We start from the raw sequence: 22,352 nt of genomic DNA, 5'->3' as shown, positions 1-22,352 counted from the left end.
TAAATGTAATGCTTTACATTACTGTGTTATCAGAAAAGGTAATTAGAATACAGTATACCCAACTCTGCACATTGCTCATTGCAAAGAAGAATCATTTAAGCAAGGCATAATGTTGGAGTAAGCGTGTTGAGCAACAGGGCAATTTTTTTGCCCATCTGGGAGACATTTCATTCATTCAGTAACCACTGATTCATCTTCAGTATCATGATATAGATGTATATCAGTTTCATGATACAGTATATGATGAAACCTTGTGGATGAGTGGTGACGCATTAACAGATGTTACCTACACCAGGTGTATAAAAACAAAGAATGCCTTTCAAGATGCCAACCCAAACTTTATGGACAGAGAGATGGCTCAGATGAGTCTCTCCATAGGTGGCGGTTGCAAAATATTGCACATCTCTACACGCGACCCATCCTTCTCTTGTCGGCTTGGGCTGTAGGTGCCATGTGTAGCTCTCCGCTTCAGTACTACCATGAGAGTCATCATTGTCATAGCCAGGAAAAACACTACAGATGCCAAGGTCAAACAAAGAGGTGCCATGCTGTCTGCATTCAGCTAGAAAAGAACATATAGTAGACTTGTTGAAATTTCCATTCAAAAGATTAGGAATCACATAAAACATCAAATACTGCAAATAGTGATTGGTCTGTGTAATAGCTAATTATGACTTTTTTTAAATTATTATTTACAAAGAAGCAAAAGAAATGCAAGTCTCCTTAAAATGTATCTGCTATTTCTGGCAATTAAAAAAAAAAAACAACAGAAAATTACTTGTTTCTATTCTCCTGCCTGAATTTTGAAACAATATTCGAATAACCATTTTTTTGATTCTCATTTTCATGACATGAAAATGGAATGACCAAAAAGTGCATAGACCCCTGATTAAACTACACTCTAAAAAGTGATTATGGCCTTAAGTAGTTTTGTACATATTGATATACCATAATGTCTATTGTACTACAGTAATTAAGTTTTCAAAATTACATTTTAATTTAATGAACATAAACCTCCTATTAATTAACATATGTGATGTAAGTGGGAATTCTGCCTTTAATATAAATATGTTGTTCCATGAATTAGTTTTTCAATGTCAATGTCAATAGATACAGTGCCTTGCAAAAGTATTCACCCCCTTAGAATTTTTCCAATTTTGTTGCATTACTATTTCACGATCTCGCCGGTAGACGGCGCTTTGGTGACAATGTGCACGAGCGGCTTCCAAGCGCGCACGTGCACGTGCTTGAAGTGCGCATGGACGCTAAAACTGTGTCAAGTGTTGCCAGCTGTCAGCAATTAAGAGAATGCTCACTGGTTATTTAAACCCCTCGTGTTGCTGCGCACGTCGTGCGGCATTAAAGTAAAGTAGAGAAAGGACTAATAGAGAAAGGACGAACAGAGAAGAAGACGGAATGAATAATGGTGCCAGGTTGTGATGTTGCCGTGCTCTGTCTGTTTTCCAGTTTCTTAGCTTATGCCTTGTTAAGAGTGTTTATGCAATGCCAGAGTTAAGAGTGTTTATGCTATGCCTAGTTGAGAGTGTTTATGCTATGCCTAGTTGAGAGTGCTTGTGCCATGCCTTAGTTAAGAGTGTTTATGCCATGTCATAGTTAAGAGTGTTCATGCCATGTCATAGTTGTTAAGAGTGTTTATGCCTTACCATAGTTAAGAATGTTTCTGTCTTTGTTTAATGAGTATTCATGCCTAAGTTAGAGTGTTCGTGTTCTACTTAAATGATAAGTTCATGCTCTAGTTAAATTATGTGTTCATGCTCTAGTTAAATGATGCGTTCATGCTCTAGTGAAATGATGTGCTCATGCCATAGTTAGATGAGTGTTTCCTGCCATAGTTACAGGAGTGTTTCCTGCCATAATTAGAGGAGTGTTTCATGCCTGAGTTAATTGAGTGTTTCATGTCAAGGTCTGGTTCTAAGTTTGGTGCTTCCCACCTCATTTAGTAGTTAAAGGAGAAATGTTTAAGTTAGTTAAATGTGGTAGAGTTCCCACACCCTGTTTAAGTTTCCTGTTCTTTGCTTGAGTTCGAGTTTCATGTTTAGACCTTGTTTCCCGCCTCCTCGTGTGTTGACTTAAGTGGCAAATAAAGACAGTACTCCTGCACTTACTACCTGTCTTGAGTCCTGTGTCGTAACAGAATGCCCAACCATGGAAGTAGCAGGAGGGCACCTTATTGGGAGGTGCTCGGACTACTGGCCGCATTTCCAGTCCGTGCAGTTCCCGCAGAGGTTTGCTGCCGAGCTCCCACCGGTGACAGCAAGATTGGGGAGCTACCTGCTGGTATTCCTCTGCAGTTGCCAGGTTTATTTGTGCAGCCTGGCGTATCCCAAGCCTACCAAGAGCCAGTGGATCAGGTTCTTGGAGTCCCGGTCTTGCGGCCCGGCCAGGGAATGGGCGGAGGAACTGGTGAGTGCTGGGTCCCCCGCTGTCCAGGATGTCACCCAGATCGTGGAACTGTTTGTCGAAGAATTCTACCGTTCAGGACATCTTCGGGTCTGGATCTGCTGGGGTGGCGGGTCAATGGAAAGCCCCAGCCTAACCCGCCCTTGCACCTTTTCTACAAGTGGGTGGACATGCTAGACTCCGCAGCTCCCAAGTGGGTGAACATGCTTGAATCCGCAGCTTCACATCAGGTTCCAGTCGACGTGTTGGAGAGGACAGCAAGATGCATGTCTGAGGACTTACGGGGAGGTCTCAGCTCCAGAGCTCCAGCCCGAGGTCAACTTGGCGACCTCAGAGCTCCAGCTAAAGACCTGCGGGGAGGTCTCAGCTCCGGAGCTCCAGCCCGAGGTCAAATTGGTGACCTCAAAACTCCAGCCAGAGACCTGCGGGGAGGACTCTGCCACTAAGAAAGCTGCCCTGCTGTCCTGTCCTGCCGTGGAAGCTGTCCTGTTGTCCTGTCCTGCCAAGGAAGCTGTCCCGCTGTCCTGTCCCGCCGAGGAAGCTGTCTCGCTGTCCTGTCCCACCGCGGAAGCTGTCCTGCTGTCCTGTCCTGCCGAGGAAGCTGTCCTGCTGTCCTGTCCTGCCGAGGCGGCTGTCCCAGTGTCCTGTCCCACCAAGGAGGCTGTCCTGATGTCCTGTCCCGCCAAGGAGGCTGTCCCACTGTCCAGCCCCACAGAGGACATCCCTCCGTGATCCAGCCGCGCAGAGAATGTCCCTCCAAGCGCCAGTCCCACTGAGGATGTCGCCCAGCATTCCAGTCCTGCTGAGGACGTCGCCCAGCGTTCCAGACTCCTGTCTGCTGCCCGGCAGAGGCCACCCTGTTTTCCGATGCATCAAGAGACAGATTACACAGGGGCCCAGGACCCCCATTGGAGGGGGTTTTGGTGCTCCAGGAGGGGCGCCTTTGGAGGGGGGGTTCTGCCATGTTCTCGCCGGCAGACGGCGCTGTGGCGACAACATGCACGAGCGGCTTCAAAGCGCACAAATGCACGTGCTAGAAGTGCACATGGACGCTAAAACTGTGTCAAGTGTTGCCAGCTGTCGGCAATTAAGAGAATGCTGACTGGTTATTTAAACCCGTCGTGTTGCTGCGCATGTTGCGCAGCGTTAAAGTAAAGTAGAGAAAGGACTAATGGAGAAAGGACGGACAGAGAAGAAGACGGAATGAATAATGGTACCAGGTTGTGATGTTGCCATGCTCTGTCTGTTTTCCTGTTCCTTAGCTTATGCCTTGTTAAGAGTGTTTATGCCATGCCAGAGTTAAGAGTGTTTATGCCATGCCATAGTTAAGAGCGTTTATGCCATGCCATAGTTGAGAGTGTTCATGCCATGTCATAGTTAAGAGTGTTTATGCCTTGCCATAGTTAAGAGTGTTTCTGTCTTTGTTTAATCAGTATTCATGCCTAAGTTAAAGGAGTGTTCCTGTTCTAGTTAAATGATGAGTTCATGCTCTAGTTAAATGATGAGTTCATGCTCTAGTTAAATGAGTTGTTCATGCTCTAGTGAAATGATGTGCTCATGCCATAGTTAGATGTGTTCATGCCATAGTTAGATGAGTGTTTCCTGCCATAGTTAGATGAGTGTTTCCTGCCATAGTTACAGGAGTGTTTCCTGCCATAATTAGAGGAGTGTTTCATGCCTGAGTTAATTGAGTGTTTCATGTCAAGGTCTGGTTCTAAGTTTGGTGCTTCCCACATCATTACTAGTTAAAGGAGAAATGTTTAAGTTAGTTAAATGTGGTAGAGTTCCCACACCCTGTTTAAGTTTCCTGTTCTTTGCTTGAGTTCAAGTTTTATGTTTGGACCTTGTTTCCTGCCTCCTTGTGTGTTGACTTCAGTGGCAAATAAAGACTGTACTCCTGCGTGTACTTCCCTTCTTGAGTCCTGTGTCGTAACGTACAATCTGTAATTAAATGGATTTTTATTTGGATTTCATGTAACGAACATACACAAAACAGTCCAAATTGGTGAAGTGAAATAAAAAAAAAAACTTGTTTTAAATTTTTTTTTTCAAATCAAAAACGTAAGGGTTAGGGTTAACCCTAGGTGTGCACATATGTATTCAACACCTTTGATTTGAAGCCCCTAAATAAGATCTGGTGCAACCAATTACCTTCAGAAGTCACATCATTAGTTCAATAAAAGTACACCTACGTGCAATATAAGTGTCACATGATCTCAGTGGACACGCGCCTTTGTTTTGGTTTTTGGTTCTCCCCCTGTTTTGGCATTGGTTGATGTTCGATGGTATGTCTTGATTTACTCCAGCTGTCAGTGTTTTAGTTTGATTGTGTTTGCTATTTAAAGCCCTCATGTTACATTGCACTTTGCTCAGTATTATTTGGAGATACGGTTAACTAGCTAACGAAGTCTAAGTACATGTAAGTGTTAGCCACATTGATGTTAAGCGGTCGTGTTCTAGTGTCCTGTTTATGTTTCATGCCTTGAATCTTGCTTCATGTCTAAGACCGCATATCGCATATTGCTACTCATGTTTATTGACCTTGTGTTCGAGCAATAAAGACTTTGATCTGCACCTGCTCCCGCCTATGCTCCCGTGTCGTAACATATATATATATATATATATATATATATATATATATATATATATATACCTGTTCTGAAATGTCCCAGAGTCTGAGGCACCACCAAGCAAGCAGCACCATGAAGACCAAGGAGCTCTCCAAACAGGTCAGGGACAAAGTTGTGAGAATTATAATTCAGGGTTGGGTTATAAAAAAAAATCAGAAACTGAACATTCTACGGAGCACCATTAAATCCATTATTAAAAAAATGGAAAGAATATGGCACCACAACAAACCTGCCAAGAGAGGGCCGTACACCAAAACAAGGACAGCATTAATCAGAGAGGCAACAAAGAGACCAAAGATAACCCTGAAGGAGTGGCAAAGCTCCACAGCAAAGATTGGCGTATCTGACCATAGGACCACTTTAAGCCATACACTCCACAGAGCTGGGCTTTTTTAAGAGTGGCCAGAAAAAAGAAAAAAATAAGCAAACAATTTGCGGTTCACAAGAAAGCATGTGGGAGACTTCCCAAATATATGGAAGAAGGTACTCTGGTCAAATGAGACTAAAATTTAGCTTTTTGGCTATCAAGGAAAACGCTATTTCTGGCTCAAACCCATCATTACAATAACACCATCCGCACAGTGAAGCATGGTGGTGGCAGCATCATGCTGTGGGGATGTTTTTTTATCAGCAGGGAGTGGGAAACTGGTCAGAATTTAAGGAAATATGGATAATGCTAAATAAAGGGAAATTCTCGAAGGAAACCTGTTTTAGTTTCCAGAGATTTGAGACCGGGACGGAGGTTCACCTTCCGGCAAGACAATGACTCTAAGCATACTGCTAAAGCAACATTTGAGTGGTTTAAGGGGAAACATTTAAATGTCTTGAAATGGCCTAGTCAAAACCTAGACTTCAATCCAATTGAGAATCTGTGGTATGACTTAAAGATTGCTGTATACCAGTGGAACCCATCCAACTTGAAGGAGCTGGAGCAGTTTTGCTTTGAATAATGGACAAAAATCCCAGTGGCTAGATGTGCCAAGCTTATAGAGACATACCCCAAGAGAGCTGTAACTGTTGCATAAGATGGCTCTACAAAGTATTGACTTTTTTTTGGCGGGGTGGGGGGGTGAATGAATAGTTATGCACGCTCAAGTTTTCTGTTTTTTGTGTCTTATTTCTTGTTTATTTCACAATAAAAATATTTTGCATCTTCAAAGTGGTAGGCATGTTCTGTAAATCTGTGAAATATTAAAAGTTATGAAGGTGAGGATGGATGCAAGTGCAGTTAAAGACTTTTCTTTGAGAGGGTCAGGCAGACACATCCACATCATGAGACAGTAGCGTGGTCAAAATACGATCTGCAAACAGGCATTAACTGGGCAAGGCTAGAATCAGAAACAAGAAATGACTAACAAGGTCAAAAAACATGAATGAAAAACAATAAACAAGAAACAACCGCTTGGTAAGGAGATAACACTCAATACTACGCAAGGTACAAAGAGACACAAGGGTTTAAATGACAAACATAATCAGGGGTGAAACAGAAGACAGCTGAAAACAATGATGACACACCTAGGGGAAACAACCAGACAGGGCGGAGACAGGACAAAAACCATAACAAAAGCACATGTAGATAGTAAACAAAGTCAATGTCATTGAAGACCCAAAAGCATGCATTCGCTAAGAGCTCTCACATCGGCTCGAGCATTGACCTCATGTATCGAAATCGCACATCAAAACTCACGCTTCAGGTCTCCAAACACGCTGCATGCTACAGCGCTAGCGCAAGGGGAAATTGTGACAGAACCCCCCCCAAGGACACACTTCCCTCCCCTGGTGGTCCTGGCCCTTTGGACAAAATGTCTTCAGCTGAACCCGGGAGACTGAGTCCTGAGCGGAGCAGGAAGGCAGAACAACATCCTCAGCAGAGGAAGGCGGCGCGTCGTCCTCAGAGGAGCAGGAAGGCAGAGTGTCCTCCCCTCCATCGACTCTGCAGGCTGAACTTGGTTGGCTGTGTCAACAGACTCAGGTGTGAGCAGAATGTGGTTGGTTGTGTCAGCAGACTTGCGTGTGAGCAGAGCTTGGTTGTCCGTGTCAACAGACTCGGTCGTGAGCGGAACTTTTGTTATCCATGTTAGCAGACTCGGGCGTGAGCAGAACTTGGTTGTCCATCTCAGCAGACTCAGGCTTGATCAAAACTTGGTTGTCTGTGTCAGCAGACTCGGGCATGAGCAGAACTTGGTTGTCCGTGTCAGCAGACTCCGGCGTAAGCAGAACTTGTTTGTCCGTGTCAGCAGACTCAGGTGTGAGCAGAACTTGGTTGTCCATCTCATCAGACTCAAGCATGATCAAAACTTGGTTGTCTGTGTCAGCAGACTCAGGTGTGAGCAGAACTTGGTTGTCCATCTCAGCAGACTTAGGCATGATCAAAACTTGGTTGTCCGTGTCAACAGACTCTGACGTGATCAGAACTTGCTTGGTCATGATGTCAGTTTCAGGCATGAGGAGATCTTGGTTGGTCCTATCAACAGACTCTGGTATGAGCATAACCTGGTTGGTCATGATGTCAGCTTCAGGCGTGAGCAGAACCTGGTTGGTCGTGACGTTGGCTTCAAGCTTGAGCAGAGTCTGGTTGGTCGTGACATTGGTTTCAGACTGGAACTTGGCATGGAAGGTCACATCATTGATCTCAGACTGGAACTTGGTGTGGAAGGTCACATCATCGATCTCAGACTGGAACTTGGCGTGGGAGGTCACCTTGTCGACCTTTAGCTGGAACTTGGCGTGGGAGGTCGCCCTCAGACAGGAACACGTCTTGGGAGGCCGTCTCTTCGACCTCGGACATGAACTTGTCTTGGGAGGCCGTCTCTTCGACCTCGGACATGAACTTGGCTTGGGAGGCCATCTCTTCGACCTTGGACATGAACTTGGCTTGGGAGGCCTTGTCTTTGACCTCGGACAGGAACTTGGCTTGAGTGGTCATCTCTTCAACCTCTGATATGAACTTGTCTTGGGAGGTCTTCTCTTCAACCTCAGACAGGAACTTGGCTTGAGTGGCCATCTCTTCGACCTCAGACATGAACTTGGCTTGGGAGGCCTTCTCTTTTCGAAGGTGGACATGAACTTGGCTTGGGAGGTTGTCTCTTTGACCTCAGACCAGAACTTGGCTTGAGTGGTCGCCTCTTCGACCTCGTACATGAACTTGGCTTGGGAGGCTGTCTCTTTGACCTTGGACAGAAACTTGACTTGGGAGGGAGTCTCTTCAACCTCACAAAGAAACTTAGCTTAAGAGGTCGTCTGTTCGACCCCAGACAGGAACTTGGTTTGAGAGGTCGTCTCTTCGACCCTGGACAGGAACGTGGTTTGAGATGTCGTCTCTTTGACTTTGCACAGGGACTTGGCTTGAGAGGTCGTCTCTTCGACCTCGCATAGGAACTTGGCTTGAGAGGCTGTCTCTTCGACCTCGGACAGTAACTTGGCTTGAGAGGTCATCTCCTCGACCTCGAAAAGGAACTTGACTTGAGAGGTCGCCTCTTCGACCTCGCACAGGAACTTGGCTTGAGAGGCTGTCTCTTCGACCTCGGACAGTAACTTGGCTTGAGAGGTCATCTCCTCGACCTCAAAAAGGAACTTGACTTGAGAGGTCACCTCTTCGACGGCAGACAGGAACATGGATTGGAAGCGCTGTTGATGAGACCACCTCGTGGGTATCATGCTGGAGCTCTGGGGATGAGACCGCCTCATGGGTCTCATGCTGGAGCTCTGTAGATGAGACTTATTCGTGGGTTTCAGGTTGGAGTTCTGGAGATGACGTCGCCACGTTGACCTCTGGCTGGAGCTCTGCAGGTGAGACTACCTCATGGGTCTCAGGTTGGAGCTCTGGGGATGAGGTCGCCACATTGACCTGGAGCTTGAGCTCTGCAGGTGAGACCACCTTGTGAGTCTCAGGTTGGAGCTCTGAAGATGAGGTCGCCACGTTGACCTCTGTCTGGAGATCGGCAGAGGAGACCATATATTCAATTCAATTCAATTCAATTTTATTTGTATAGCGCTTTTTACAATAGACATTGTCTCAAAGCAGCTTTATAAAAATATCAACATGGTATACAGATATTAAAGGTGTGAATTTATCCCAACTGAGCAAGCCACTGAGTGGCGACGGTGGCAAGGAAAAACTCCCTAAGATGGTAAGAGGAAGAAACCTTGAGAGGAACCAGACTCAGAAGGGAACCCATCCTCATCTGGGTAACAACAGTGTGAAAAAGTTCATTATGGATTTATATGAAGTCTGTATGGCCTTAGGAGCAGCCGTAGTCCCAGCAGTCTGGAATTAGAGAAGATTTGAGCTCCATCCAGAGGCAATATAGTGGGTCTTAGGTGGGAGCTCTTGGGAGGAGGTCACCCAGTTTGCCCACTCAAGGGTGAACGGCATGGTAGGTGTTTCTGTGAGGTAGGCCTCCCCCAACAGATCCCCCAGGATGGCCCTGGTATCTGGACTGCCGAACACCATCATGAATAGTCCCTCAAACTGAGTTACATTCTCCAGTCCCCTAAATGCCATGTCTGCTAGATGCTGTGCCCACTGGCGGGCTGAGCCAAAAAACCGGGACAACATGAACCTAATCCATTGCTTCTCGCTGAGCTTGGCATCCATTAGGCTTGAGAAATAAATCTGGCAGTCAACCAGAAAATATTCAGGGTAGCCAAAAAACCTATCATGCCTATCTGGGAAATCTACAAAAGTCCACTGAGGAAACTGGATCGAATTGAAAGCTGGGATGGTTTGCTTAGTTTCCTTGGCATGACATCTCCACCATCTTCCTGCTGCTTCCAGGATGAGGCATAGTATTCTGTCACGTATTAAATTTTATGAAGGTGAGGATGGATGCAAGTGCAGTTAAACATTTTTATTTGAGGGGGTCAGGCAGACAAATCCAGATCATGAGACAGTCTAAATAACAGGAAATGGGTCAGGCGATCTACAAACAGGCATAAACTGGGCAAAGCTAGAATAAGAAATGAGAAACAAGAAACAAGGTCAATGAACATGAATGAAAAACGAGAAATAAGAAACAACCGCTTAGTAAGGAGATAACACTCAATACTACGCAAGGTACAAAGAGACACGAGGGGTTAAATGACAAACGTAATCGGGGTGAAACAGAAGACAGCTGAAAACAATGATGCCACACCTATGCGAAACAACCAATGACAAGACAGGGGTGGAGACAGGACAAAAACCATAACAAAAGCACATGTAGAAAGTAAACAATGTCAGTGTCACTGAAGAGCCCAAAAGCATGCGTTCGCTAAGAGCTCACGCATTTGCTCGTGCTTCGAGTTCGCGCATCGAATTCACGCTTCGGGTCTCCGATCACACTGCATGCTACAGTGCTAGCTCGAGGGGAAATCATGACAAATCAAATGATACAAACCCCCCAAAAATCCATTTTAATTCCAGGTTATAAGGCAACAAAATAGGGGGGGAAAAGCCAAGGGGGTAAATACTTCTGCAAGACACTGTTTCCAATGGCCCTCAAAACTTAATTTTGTTAAGATAGAATTCAATTGTGTTTAAAATAGAATTAAATTGTATAATGAGATGTCCCCATTTAATTTTGTTTCACTACAATAATATAAATAAATGCACAACTGTCAGAGTTTACACAGAATGGTACAAAAAACAAACAAACAAAAAATAAAACATCCAGAGGCAGTTCTGCAGGCACAAAAGCCTTGTTGATGAGAGAAGTCAGTGGAGAATGACCAGACTGGCATCTAAAGCTTGTGTAAAATCATGCCTATTTATAGGCCTGCCATGATCAGGTGATGTTGCAATTAAGCACGTCGCGTGATATAAATATGGCACCTGTGAACCACATCATCAACCTCTATTATCTAAAGTGAAGACACAATTCACAGGCCTTTCAAAGGGAACTTCGACGCTGCATTTAGCATAACACTATGGGAATGAGAATACCCACTCCGTCATACCGAGGGTACGGCCTGTTCAAAAAGACCCAAACCCGAGGGTCACTGCAAGACACTCGAGCCCGGGGTGGAATGAATATCCAGGCTGTAATAATGAATGAATGTGTGTGGCATAGACCAACGTGCAGCAGCACACACATCCTGTAATGATACCCCTTTGGACAAAGCCTTTGTGGAGGCGACCACCCTAGTGGAATGAGCCCTTATGCCCAGAGGCGTAGTGAGACCGCGCGCCTCATAAGCAATAGAGATTGCTTCCACTATCCAATTAGAGATTTGCTGCTTTGACACAGCATAACCTCTACTGTCGCCGCCAAAGCTGACCAGCAGCTGCTCCGGCTTGAGACAGTAGATCCATTCTAAGGGTTCAAATCGGCACCTGACAGACCTTCCAGGACAACAGAAAGATGGGCCTCAGCCGCCTGACACCACGCATAAACCTCGAAGTTAGAGGATGTTACCCCACAGAGGCTCCATCAACAGGGGCGTGGCTGGCCGAAATGGGGGCCACGTAAACCCTGATTGTAGAAGGAGCCCACACCGCTGAGAAATGTTCTTATAAGAACTCCAGGACTGTAGTTATTGTATTGCGCAGATCACTGGGTCTACAGTGGGTCCCTGCGCATGGGAATCTCCCAAGGAGTGCCATCTAGCAGGGATATTATCTCTGAGAACAATATTCAAGCTGGCCAATAAGGTGCTACTAGCAGCAGACATAGACTGTCCTGGGCCTCCAGCCCCTGCCTCAACAGGATGTCTGCCCCCATATTCCCAGAATGTACATTGCATTCACTGACAAACTTTCCTTCTGCCCAGAGAAGAATTAGTTGTGTCTGCCTGAACAGGGGGCACAGACATAATCCTCCCTGGTGGTCAATCTATGAGACCAACACTGTGTTGTCTGTAAACACATGGTGACCTCTCAATTGAGGAAGAAGGAATCTCAGTGCTAGAAATATGGCCCACATTTCTAGGCAATTTATATGCCGCTCTAGATGAGGGCCGCACCAGAGACCGTGAGCTGGACAGCTGTCTAAGACCGCGCTCCAGCCCTTGAGGGAGGTGTCTGTCATTATCATCTTGCGCTAAGGAGACACCCGTAGAGTGTGACCCAAGGCTAGAAACCGGGGACACTCAAATTCTCAGAGCACATAGGCATTGCCGTGTGACACTGATTATTCTCAGAGGTTTCGTTCTTGGACGAAACCCCCAAATTCTCAGCCACCACTGAACGGTCTCCTGTGTAATAGGCCCATAAGTGCCAATAGTCTCCCAAGATCCAACTTTATCTTGCTAGTGTTGATAGGATTGACCCTACGCATTTTGGGGATAGAAATCGTAGTAGAATCCTTATAACCCCTAGAAAAGTTGTCTACTGCACTGGGAAAAGCATACTTTTCTGAGGTTCAACCTGAGCCCCAAGCTCTTCATGTGGGCGAGAACAACATCTCGGTGTTGAACCGCCAGTTCCCTGGATGATGCTAGAATTAACAAGTCGTCGAGGTAGTTTAGTACATGGATGCCCTGGAGTCACAATGGAGCCAGAGTGACATCCATGCACTTTGTGAAGGTGCAAGGGGATAAAGCTAGTGATATTTCTATGTGGAAATATGCACCTTTTGATCTATCATCACAAACCAGTCCTCAAACTGAATCTGTGGAACAATAAGTTTGGGCGTCAGCATATTGCACCTGTATGTCTTCAGAGTACTAAAAGTCTAAAATTGCCAATCACAATGCAACGAGTCAACTGGCCAATCACAGCACTCCAAGTTTTTTTTGAAAGGGGGGGCTTTGAAGTGTTTCAGTCAGTCTGGGAATAGAGGCACTGCAATAATGTACATTATTTGACAAATAATGCATTTTTTAACATTAAAGCATGTTAACCTGTTCAAGTACATCCAATAAACAAAATAATTAATGTTTAAACTTTTTAAAATCATGATACGACCCCTTTAATAAACAATCTATAATTATACAACTTTGAATGGAAATATAATAGTGTGCAGTAATGTAAAATAAAACAAAAAGTGTATTACAAAGAAAAGATTATGAAATGGTCATGAATACCAACACAATCATTCCAAAAATTCTTATCTAATGTTAAAGCACATTTCCAAATGCTGGTAAGAATCTCCCAGACACGCACATCAAAAGCTGTTGTCCAGATTTGTTGCGAGATGGGAAAGCAGCTGGAAGAGGTTGTGACAAAGCAGAATAGCCACATAAGAGTAAAAGTTGCTTACATCAATCTGGCAGGTGTTGCCTGTGTAGCTCAGAGCACACACACAGTAGAATTTGTTGACCAGGTTGTGGCAGAAGCCTCCATTCAAGCACGGGTTGGACACACACTCATCTAGATCCTGCTCACACCTGAGTAAAAGAAGCAGGAACTATCATTTATTTGTTGTTATAGATTGTGTTAATGAAAAATGAAAAATGGCTCAGGCCAAACCTGCTTCCTCTTGTTTAAATCTGAATAGAGATATGCATATGTGGAACACTAAACAAATACAGATACAGATAGAGCCATTGCATTACACCCCTAAAGTGTATGGTAGAGACTTGCTCACCACTGTCCGGTAAAGCCTGGTAGGCAGTCACACATAAAGTGTGTCTCAGTGCAGTTACCCCCATTGAAGCATGTATAGTTCCATTTTTCATCCCTACAGATTGACACATGAGGTGGGGGATCTCTGAAGCAAAGGAAAAGAAAAAAGGAAGATGCAACATTATTTGGAGAAGCACATAAAGGGTTGATGGCTGTCTACAACATCTCCATAAGTGGATTAGCTATTAGGATGAGACAGTTACAGTGAGGGAAAAAAGTATTTGATCCCCTGCTGATTTTGTACGTTTGCCCACTGACAAAGAAATGATCCGTCTATAATTTTAATGGTAGTTGTATTTGAACAGTGAGAGACAGAATAACAACAAAAACATCCAGAAAAACGCACGTCAAAAATGTTATAAATTGATTTGCATTTTAATGAGGGAAATAAGTATTTGACCCCTCTGCAAAACATGACTTAGTACTTGGTTTAAAAACCCTTGTTGGCAATCATAGAGGTCAGACGTTTCTTGTAGTTGGCCACCAGGTTTGCACACATCTCAGGAGGGATTTTGTCCCACTCCTCTTTGCAGATCTTCTCCAAATCATTAAGGTTTCGAGGCTGACGTTTGGCAACTCGAACCTTCAGCTCTCTCCACAGATTTTCTATGGGATTTAGGTCTGGAGACTGCCTAGGTCACTCCAAGACCTTAATGTGCTTCTTCTTGAGCCACTCCTTTGTTGCCTTGGCCGTGTGTTTTGGGTCATTGTCATGCTGGAATACCCATCCACGGCCCATTTTCAATGCCCTGTCTGAGGGAAGGAGGTTTTCACCCAAGATTTGACAGTACATGGCCCTGTCCATCGTCCCTTTGATGCGGTGAAGTTGTCCTGTCCCCTTAGCAGAAAAACACCCCAAAGCATAATGTTTCCACCTCCATGTTTGACGGTGAGGATGGTGTTCCAGGGGTCATAGGCAGCATTCCTCCTCCTCCAAACACGGCGAGTTGAGTTGATGCCAAAGAGCTCCATTTTGGTCTCATCTGACCTCAACACTTTCACCCAGTTGTCCTCTGAATCATTCAGATGTTCACTGGCAAACTTCAGACAGGCATGTATATGTGCTTTCTTGAGCAGCGGACCTTGCGCACGCTGCAGGATTTCAGTCCTTCACGGCGTAGTGTGTTACCAATTGTTTTCTTGGTGACTATGGTCCCAGCTGCCTTGAGATCATTGACAAGATCCTCCCGTGTAGTTCTGGGCTGATTCCTCACTGTTCTCATGATCAATGCAACTCCACGAGGTGAGATCTTGCATGGAGCCCCAGGCCGAGGGAGATTGACAGTTCTTTTGTGCTTCTTCCATTTGCGAATAATCGCACCAACTGTTGTCCCCTTCTCACCAAGCTGCTTGGCAATGGTCTTGTAGCCCATTCCAGACTTGTGTAGGTCTACAGTCTTGTCCCTGACATCCTTGGAGAGCTCTTTGGTCTTGGCCATGGTGGAGAGTTTGGAATCTGATTGATTGATTGCTTCTGTGGACAGGTGTCTTTTATACAGGTAACAAACTGATATTAGGAGCACTCCCTTTAAGAGTGTGCTCCTAATCTCAGCTCGTTACCTGTATAAAAGACACCTGGGAGCCAGAAATCTTTCTGATTGAGAGGGGGTCAAATACTTTTTTCCCTCATTAAAATGCAAATTAATTTATAAAATTTTTGACATGAGTTTTTCTGGATTTTTTTGTTGTTATTCTGTCTCTCACTGTTCAAATACAACTACCATTAAAATTATAGGCTGATCATTTCTTTGTCAGTGGGCAAACGTACAAAATCAGCAGGGGATCAAATACTTTTTTCCCTCACTGTAGCATCTGAATGGACCTCCAACTGTTAGACAACAAGCTACTATATCAGAGGATAAATACTGGTCTCATTTACATAGATAGATCATTGTACTCTAAGAAAAAGAATGATGCTGTTGTGACCAATATTCCAAAGACATTGATCAATCATGCTGCAAAAGAATTACATTCTTCAAAAAGGATCTGGTTTAATTATGTCCATGTCATGCATCAATAACTGCATATGCAAATGAGCAGAGAAAAAAAGTGAGGAGCATTAAAATTCAGAGAAGGTAGAATATACAATAGTTGTTTATGCTCTGTAATTCCAGATATCGCTGGAGGATGTTTTTTTTTTCATGTTTCATGTGTGTTTTAGGTGAAGTCCACACAGACCTAGCACCTCTTAATTTGGCCCCTTAAGATCATTGGTATGTGGTAAGACAAGCAACCATAATCACCTTGAACATGGAAAGCACATTACAGTGAGGTCGTAGAAAAAGATGACAGACTTCCTAATAACAAATTAACAAACAATTACTGCCACCCTTTATTCATATCAGACTACAATGTGTGATTTTCAATAATTAAAACAATCCTATTAATAGTATCAAATAGCACATGATGTGTTCTGTTGGTGGAAAGTTCACAAGCAAAAAATAAAACATCTTTAGCTCCAATAAATAGTCAACATGTTACTGTACACAAATAATATTTAAATAGTTGGACTATGTCCATAATTAAATCTGAGCTGATGTCACTATATTCAGGACATTTCCACTTGCTAATGTCAGTGTTACAGTGTAGAAGATTTGCCATTTGGCCTATCATAAACAGGTTTAGTTAAAATGTCTGTTAAATGGAATTTGAAGAATGTGTGCTAAGACAATTAAGTTAAATTTATATTTGTAGACTTTACAATGCATAACACAAAGTATCATAATAGATATCCTGGCATTATAACTGGCATTTTTAATGACTTAGAATTACTAAAAACCTGTTTTATAGAGAGGACATGGTGCATCTGGCAAAGCAGAATATTTTCACAACACTTTTTTTTGTGACTCAAGACTCAAAGTGTGAAACTGTGTAGCAGGGTTTAAGACAATATTATAATAGTATAATAGGTTTCTTTTAAAACAATAGTACTGAACCACCCCCACCCCCCCAAGGTTAAAATGGTTAAAATGAGGTCCTTGGAAAAATACATTAAATTATCTCCAGGAAATTGATTATTAACCTTTCATGTTTCTCTGGGGTATAAACAGTATATATTTTTAAGTTTCACATATAAAATCAATTTATTTTTAAGTTGCACATATTAAAATCACAAAGCAGAAAACAACTAAGAGCTTTCAACCAAAAAGAGACAAGCTAATAATGGATATAAACAAAACACACAATAAAAAAACAGCATTATGTTAAAAAACAGCATTAAACTAAATATATCACATAATAATAATTTGTTGTTTAACACATCTAGATGTAAATAGAAATAAAAATCTGAAATATAGAAATAAAATCTGAAATTCTGATCTATCGTCTCATTCATCTTTTGATCGCAAACCCAAATGTCTTCAGTATATAGCAAAAACAATAAAATTGATGTTCCAATACTTTCAGAGGGGACTGTATGTAGGGGAGAATTAGGAATGTTGTCACACTTTCACTGTTTTTTATATTTTTTAGGCACAATATAGCACAGATTAAATGTCATCCCAAATGAAAGATTGAAAAAGCTTCTGTTCATCCCAGCCTGCCCCTCAATCAACCACAACCTCACTGTACAGCTTGGCTAAACCACACTCAAGCCAACCAGGACAGCCAGAAACCTTCCGGTAACTTTTTATGACAGTGTCACGATCTCGCCGGCAGATGGCGCTGCGGCAACGATGTGCACGATCAGCAGGAGAGCACGTGCACGTGCTTGAAGTGCACATGGACAATAAGACTTTGTTACAATGGACATGTGCAATTGTTTTGGTTCCTGTTCTGTCCTTGCCCGGTTCAGTTATTGGCGGAGGTGCGAGGGTGTGTTGTGAAGTGTTGCCAGCTGTCAGCAATTAAGATAATGGTGACTGGTTATTTAAACCCCTTGCATTGCTGCACACATCGCACGGCATCGGAATAGAGACTAATAGAGAAAAGACGGAATGAATAATGGTGCCAGGTGGTAATGTTACCATGCTCTGTCTATTTTCCTGTTCCTTAGTTAAATGAGGGTTCATGCCATAGTTAAATGGGTGTTCATGCCATAGTTAAATGAATGTTCCTGCCATAGTTAAACAAGTGTTTCTTGCCATAGTGAAACAAGAGTTCCCTTTCAAAGGGATCTTCGACGTTGCATTTAGCATAACAGTATGGGAATGCCTTGCGCGCGTGACCAGTATCTGAAGCTTGTGTAAAATCATGCCTCTACTTATAGGCCTGCCATGATCAGGTGACGTGGCAATTAAGCGCGTTGCATGATATATATATGGCACTTGTGAACCACGCCGCCAGCCTTATTATCTTCAGTGAGACTGCATGTCTGTTGTTTGTGTGACAAAAACGCTTCATTTCTACTCAATATTTTCTCAAAATCTCTTAACTTTTCTGTCCTTTTTTAGAGGAAAAGAGAGGTAAGTAATGAGCGAGAAGGAATTCAAGAAGTGTGTTACGGCTTGCTACCATTTCATCACGGGGAAAAGTGCACACTTTCTGGGTGAAGTGTTAGCGAGAGCCTCGAGAGGCTGCGCATGGTAACGCCTACATTACGCAGCTCGGCTCGCTACTTGCGCTCTTCAAGAAAAAAAAACGGAAGCCGAAGCGAGTTGGGTTTCAGAGCCTCGCGGATCTGGGCCGGCCGCTGCCGAGGCAGCCAGCCGTCTCAGGTTCGGGGGATCTCTTATAGATCCAGAAGAGGAGCCGGAGATGAGCGATGCTCTATCTCTTGCTCTGTCTTCCGGGTTCGGCTCTCCGCTGGATTTTGGAGCTCGCGTTGCGACTCCTCTTTCCGCTATGGAAAGCCAAAAGGTAATAATTCCTCTCTGACTCCGAGGAGTTAGAAGGATGTGTTAAAAAACTGAGAGCAGCATATAAAGAGCTACTTGAAGTGATTACCCAGTGAAAGTAAATCCCTAACACTGCAGAAACTCCCCTGTCTTCCAGAAGTGCATGACAAAATCTCAGGCTTCTGGGAGAAAACCACACATAAGCCATATTCATAACCACACTATGTTGGATTATTCGGCCATTGTGGGAATGAACGGCATGGCTATTTAGCTATGCTCAAGGTGGAGGAGGCGCTTGCGAGCTACCTCTCTCCACCGATGGCAGGTAATTACGGGAGCCGGCTTGCATCCAAGCCATGTAAGGCCACCGTGTCATTGGTGGGCAAGCCAATTTAGTAGTAGTCTTGCTTGTGGGTCACTGCAGACAATGACAGGGTTGCAGGCCTAATAAGCAGACCTGCTGAGTGAGCTCAACATATGGCGGCATTCCAAAAAAAAGCCAGTTCCTTCCCTGTTGTCTCGAGCTCACCCGGGCGTCCACGAGTGGAGCCTGGGCCAGCACTAGTGTGAGGGAGACCCAAAAGGCAAGTATGGCAGCCCGCCAACCCCCACAGACAGCCAGGGGAACCGGGTGGCCACAGTCACGGTCTGCTACTAGGCCTGATCTGAGAATGGTCATAAAGGCCAAGCAGGCAAAGAAGAGCGGTCCTGAGGGGCCGTGGAGGGATGTATCTGGGGACATGAGGTTGTTAGGGCATGTAGCCCCCAGTGCTACTGTAGGGCCTCCCCTAGCCAAGATGGTCCCCAAGTTTTCAGTGTTCTCTGGTCAGCGAGCTGTCACAGGGCAACAAAAATCTGACGCTTTCCCTCCAATAGAATGTGGAATAGTTAATGTCACCAAAAGACCATCAGGCAGCGTGCAAACTACTGCCAAATGTGTCTCCATGGGTTCTGTCTACCGTAGAAAGGGTTACCGGGTCCAGTTTATAGCTCGACCCCCTGTTCACAGGTTTGCTCACCACAGCAGTCAGCACAGACCAGAGCCCAACGTTAGCGCAGGTAGTAAGTTCCCTTTTGGACAATGGGGCCATAGAACATGTACCCCATTCCCGAAGGGAGGGAGGTTTACAGCCATTATTTCCTGTTCCGCAAAAAAGTGGGAGTATGCGGCCAATTTTAGATCTGTGTCATCTGAACCGTACTCTTCGGACATACAGGTTCAGAGGTTGTCGCTCAAACTTATTGTTCCACAGATTCAGTTTGAGGACTGGTTTGTGATGATAGATCTAAAAGGTGCATATTTCCACATAGAAATATCACTAGCTTTATCCCCTTACACATTCCCAAAGTGCATGTATGTCATTCTGGCTCCACTGGGACTCCAGGGCATCTGTGTACCAAACTACCTGGATGACTGGTTAACTCTAGCATGATCCAGTGAGCTGGCGGTTCAACATCGAGATGTTGCTCTCGCCCACATGAAGAGCTTGGGGCTCAGGTTGAATCTCAGAAAAGTATGCTTTCCCCGGTGCAGTGGACAACTTTTCTACGGGTTATAGGATTCTACTACGATGAGGGCATTTCTATCCTGAACATGCATAGGGTCAATCCTATCAACACTAGCGAGATAAAGTTGGATCTTGGGAGACTTTTGGGGTGGAGTCCACACATGTGGCCGAGGTCACATCTGTATGCTGCTCCCCCCATCGCTCTGCTCCCACAAGCTCTAGTGAGAGTTCGCCAAGACAGTCTGCTAATAGCACCTTTTTGGCCAGCTCGAACATGGTTCTGAGAGATTCCTTGATGAGATTCCCATCCGCAGGGATCCACTGTAGACCCAGTAAACTGGGCAATAGCTACAGTCCTGGAGCTCCTACAAGAACATTTCTCAGCGGGGTGGGCTCTCTGTACTTATATCCACCGCTCCGGCCAGTGGCGTAAGTCGGAGCAGCTACTGGTCTGCTTTGGCAGCGACAGGAAAGGTGATGCTGTGTCAAAGCAGCACATCTCTAATTGGATAGTGGAAGCAATCTCTAGGGCTTATGGCACGCAGTCTCGCCACGCCTCTGGGCATAAGAGCTCATTCCACTAGGGCGGTCGCCTCCTCAAAGGCTTTGTCCAAAGGGGTATCCTTGCAGGATGTGTGTGCGGCTGCAGGGTGGTCTATGCCACACACATTCATTCGTTATTACAGCCTGGATATTCATTCCACCCCGGGTTCGAGTGTCTTGCAGTGACCCTCGGGCTTGGGTATTTTTGAACAGGCCGTACGATCGGTATGACGGAGTGGGTATTCCCGTTCCCATACTGTTATGCTGAATGCAATGTCGAAGTTCCCTTTGAAAGGGAATGTCGGGGTTACGCATGTAACCCTGTTCCCTGAGAAGGGAACGAGACGTTGCATAGCACTGTCATACCAGGGCAGGCCTGTGAATTGCATCTTCGCTTCAGATAATAGAGGCTGGCAGCGTGGTTCACAGGTACCATATATATATCATGTGATGTGCTTAATTGCAACGTCACCTGATCATGGCAGGCCTATAAGTAGAGGCATGATTTTACACAAGCTTCAGATACCGGTCACGCGCGCAAGGTGTTCCCATACTGTTATGGTAAATGCAACATCTCGTTCCCTTCTCAGGGAACAGGGTTACATGCGTAACCCTGAGGTTTCCTGCCTTAGTTAGAGTGTTTCATGCCATAGTAAAATGAGTATTTCATGCCTGAGTTAAACGAGTGTTTCATGCCTGAGTTAAACGAGTGTTTCATGCCTGAGTTAAATGAGTGTTTCAAGTCATAGTCTTGTTCTAAGTTTTGTGCTTCATGCCTCATTTCTAGTTAAAGGATAAATGTTTAAGTTAGTTAAATGCGGTAGAGTGTCCACACCCTGTTTAAGTTCATGTTCTTTGCTTCAGTTCTAGTTTTATGTTTAGACCTAAATAAAGACTTTACTCCTGCGCTTACTTCCTGTTTGAGTCCTGTTTCGTAACAGACAGCTTGACATTCACAGACCACTTTTCAACAACTGCACGATCCTGTAGGTTCATTTTGTATAACATCAATAAAAGCAGACCCTATCTCACCGAACAGGCTACACAGCTATAGTCCAGGCACTTGTCAGCTCAAAACTGGACTACTGCAACGCACTACTCCCAGGCCACCCAGCCAGCTCCATCAAACCCCTTCAAATGATTCAGAATGCAGCAGCATGCCTCGTCTTCAACCATCCCAAAAGGACCCATGTCACACCCCTCAATATCTCCCTCCATTGGCTACCTGTAGCTGCTCACATCAAATCCAAGGCCTTGATGCTCACGTACGAGACCTTGTCTGGAACAGCATCGCTCTACCTCGACATTCTCCTTGAGGCTTACGTTCCCTCATGCAATCTGCGATCTATTAGAAACCGACGCTTAGTAGTGCCTACTCAGAATGGCTCAAAGTCCCTTTTCAGAACCTTCAAACAAACTGTCCCTCAGTAGTGGAATGAACTTCCAACCTTAATGTGGACCGCAGATTCTGTCACTATTTTCAAAAAACAGCTAAAGACCCACCTCTTCTGTGAACACATAACTAACCCCTGAAATGCAAACCCCCACATTATTAATAAAAATTTTTTTTTTAATAATTTTAAAAAAACACCTTCATCTCTACTCTGTGCACTTTATTTCTCTAGAACTCAATTATAAATCTTGTATGATAGCACTACTTGTATTGTTCTCCGCTTGATATATCGCTTTGCTTGTATTTCCTCATTTGTAAGTAGCTTTGGATAAAAGCATCTGCTAAATGAATAAATGTAAATGTAAATGAAGTCCCAGGCACATAAAGTGTATTTATAATACCTTACAGTATCTCAGAAAAGTGAGTACACCCCTCACATTTTTGTAAATATTTGATTATATCTTTTCATGTGACAACACTGAAGAAATGACACTTTGATACAATGTAAAGTAGTGAGTGTACAGCTTGTGTAACAGG

At 44.3% G+C, this 22,352-nt stretch overlaps 1 protein-coding gene across 1 annotated transcript in view; it reads right to left on the bottom strand.

Moving 5' to 3' along the window:
• Nucleotides 1-358: 358 nt before the first annotated feature.
• crb1 (crumbs cell polarity complex component 1) overlaps nt 359-22,352 on the bottom strand; it is a 38,321-nt gene continuing 16,327 nt past the window's right edge. The window contains exons 7-9 of the mRNA XM_053683360.1: nt 13,559-13,681; nt 13,232-13,358; nt 359-562 (exon numbers count right to left, since the gene is read on the bottom strand). Coding sequence (XP_053539335.1) covers nt 359-562; nt 13,232-13,358; nt 13,559-13,681 — 454 coding nt within the window. The remainder of the gene's footprint in view (nt 563-13,231; nt 13,359-13,558; nt 13,682-22,352) is intronic.

This window comes from Ictalurus punctatus, chromosome 10, assembly GCF_001660625.3.
Source record: "Ictalurus punctatus breed USDA103 chromosome 10, Coco_2.0, whole genome shotgun sequence".
Lineage (NCBI taxonomy): Eukaryota > Metazoa > Chordata > Actinopteri > Siluriformes > Ictaluridae > Ictalurus > Ictalurus punctatus.
This window is presented reverse-complemented; position numbering and strand designations above follow the sequence as displayed.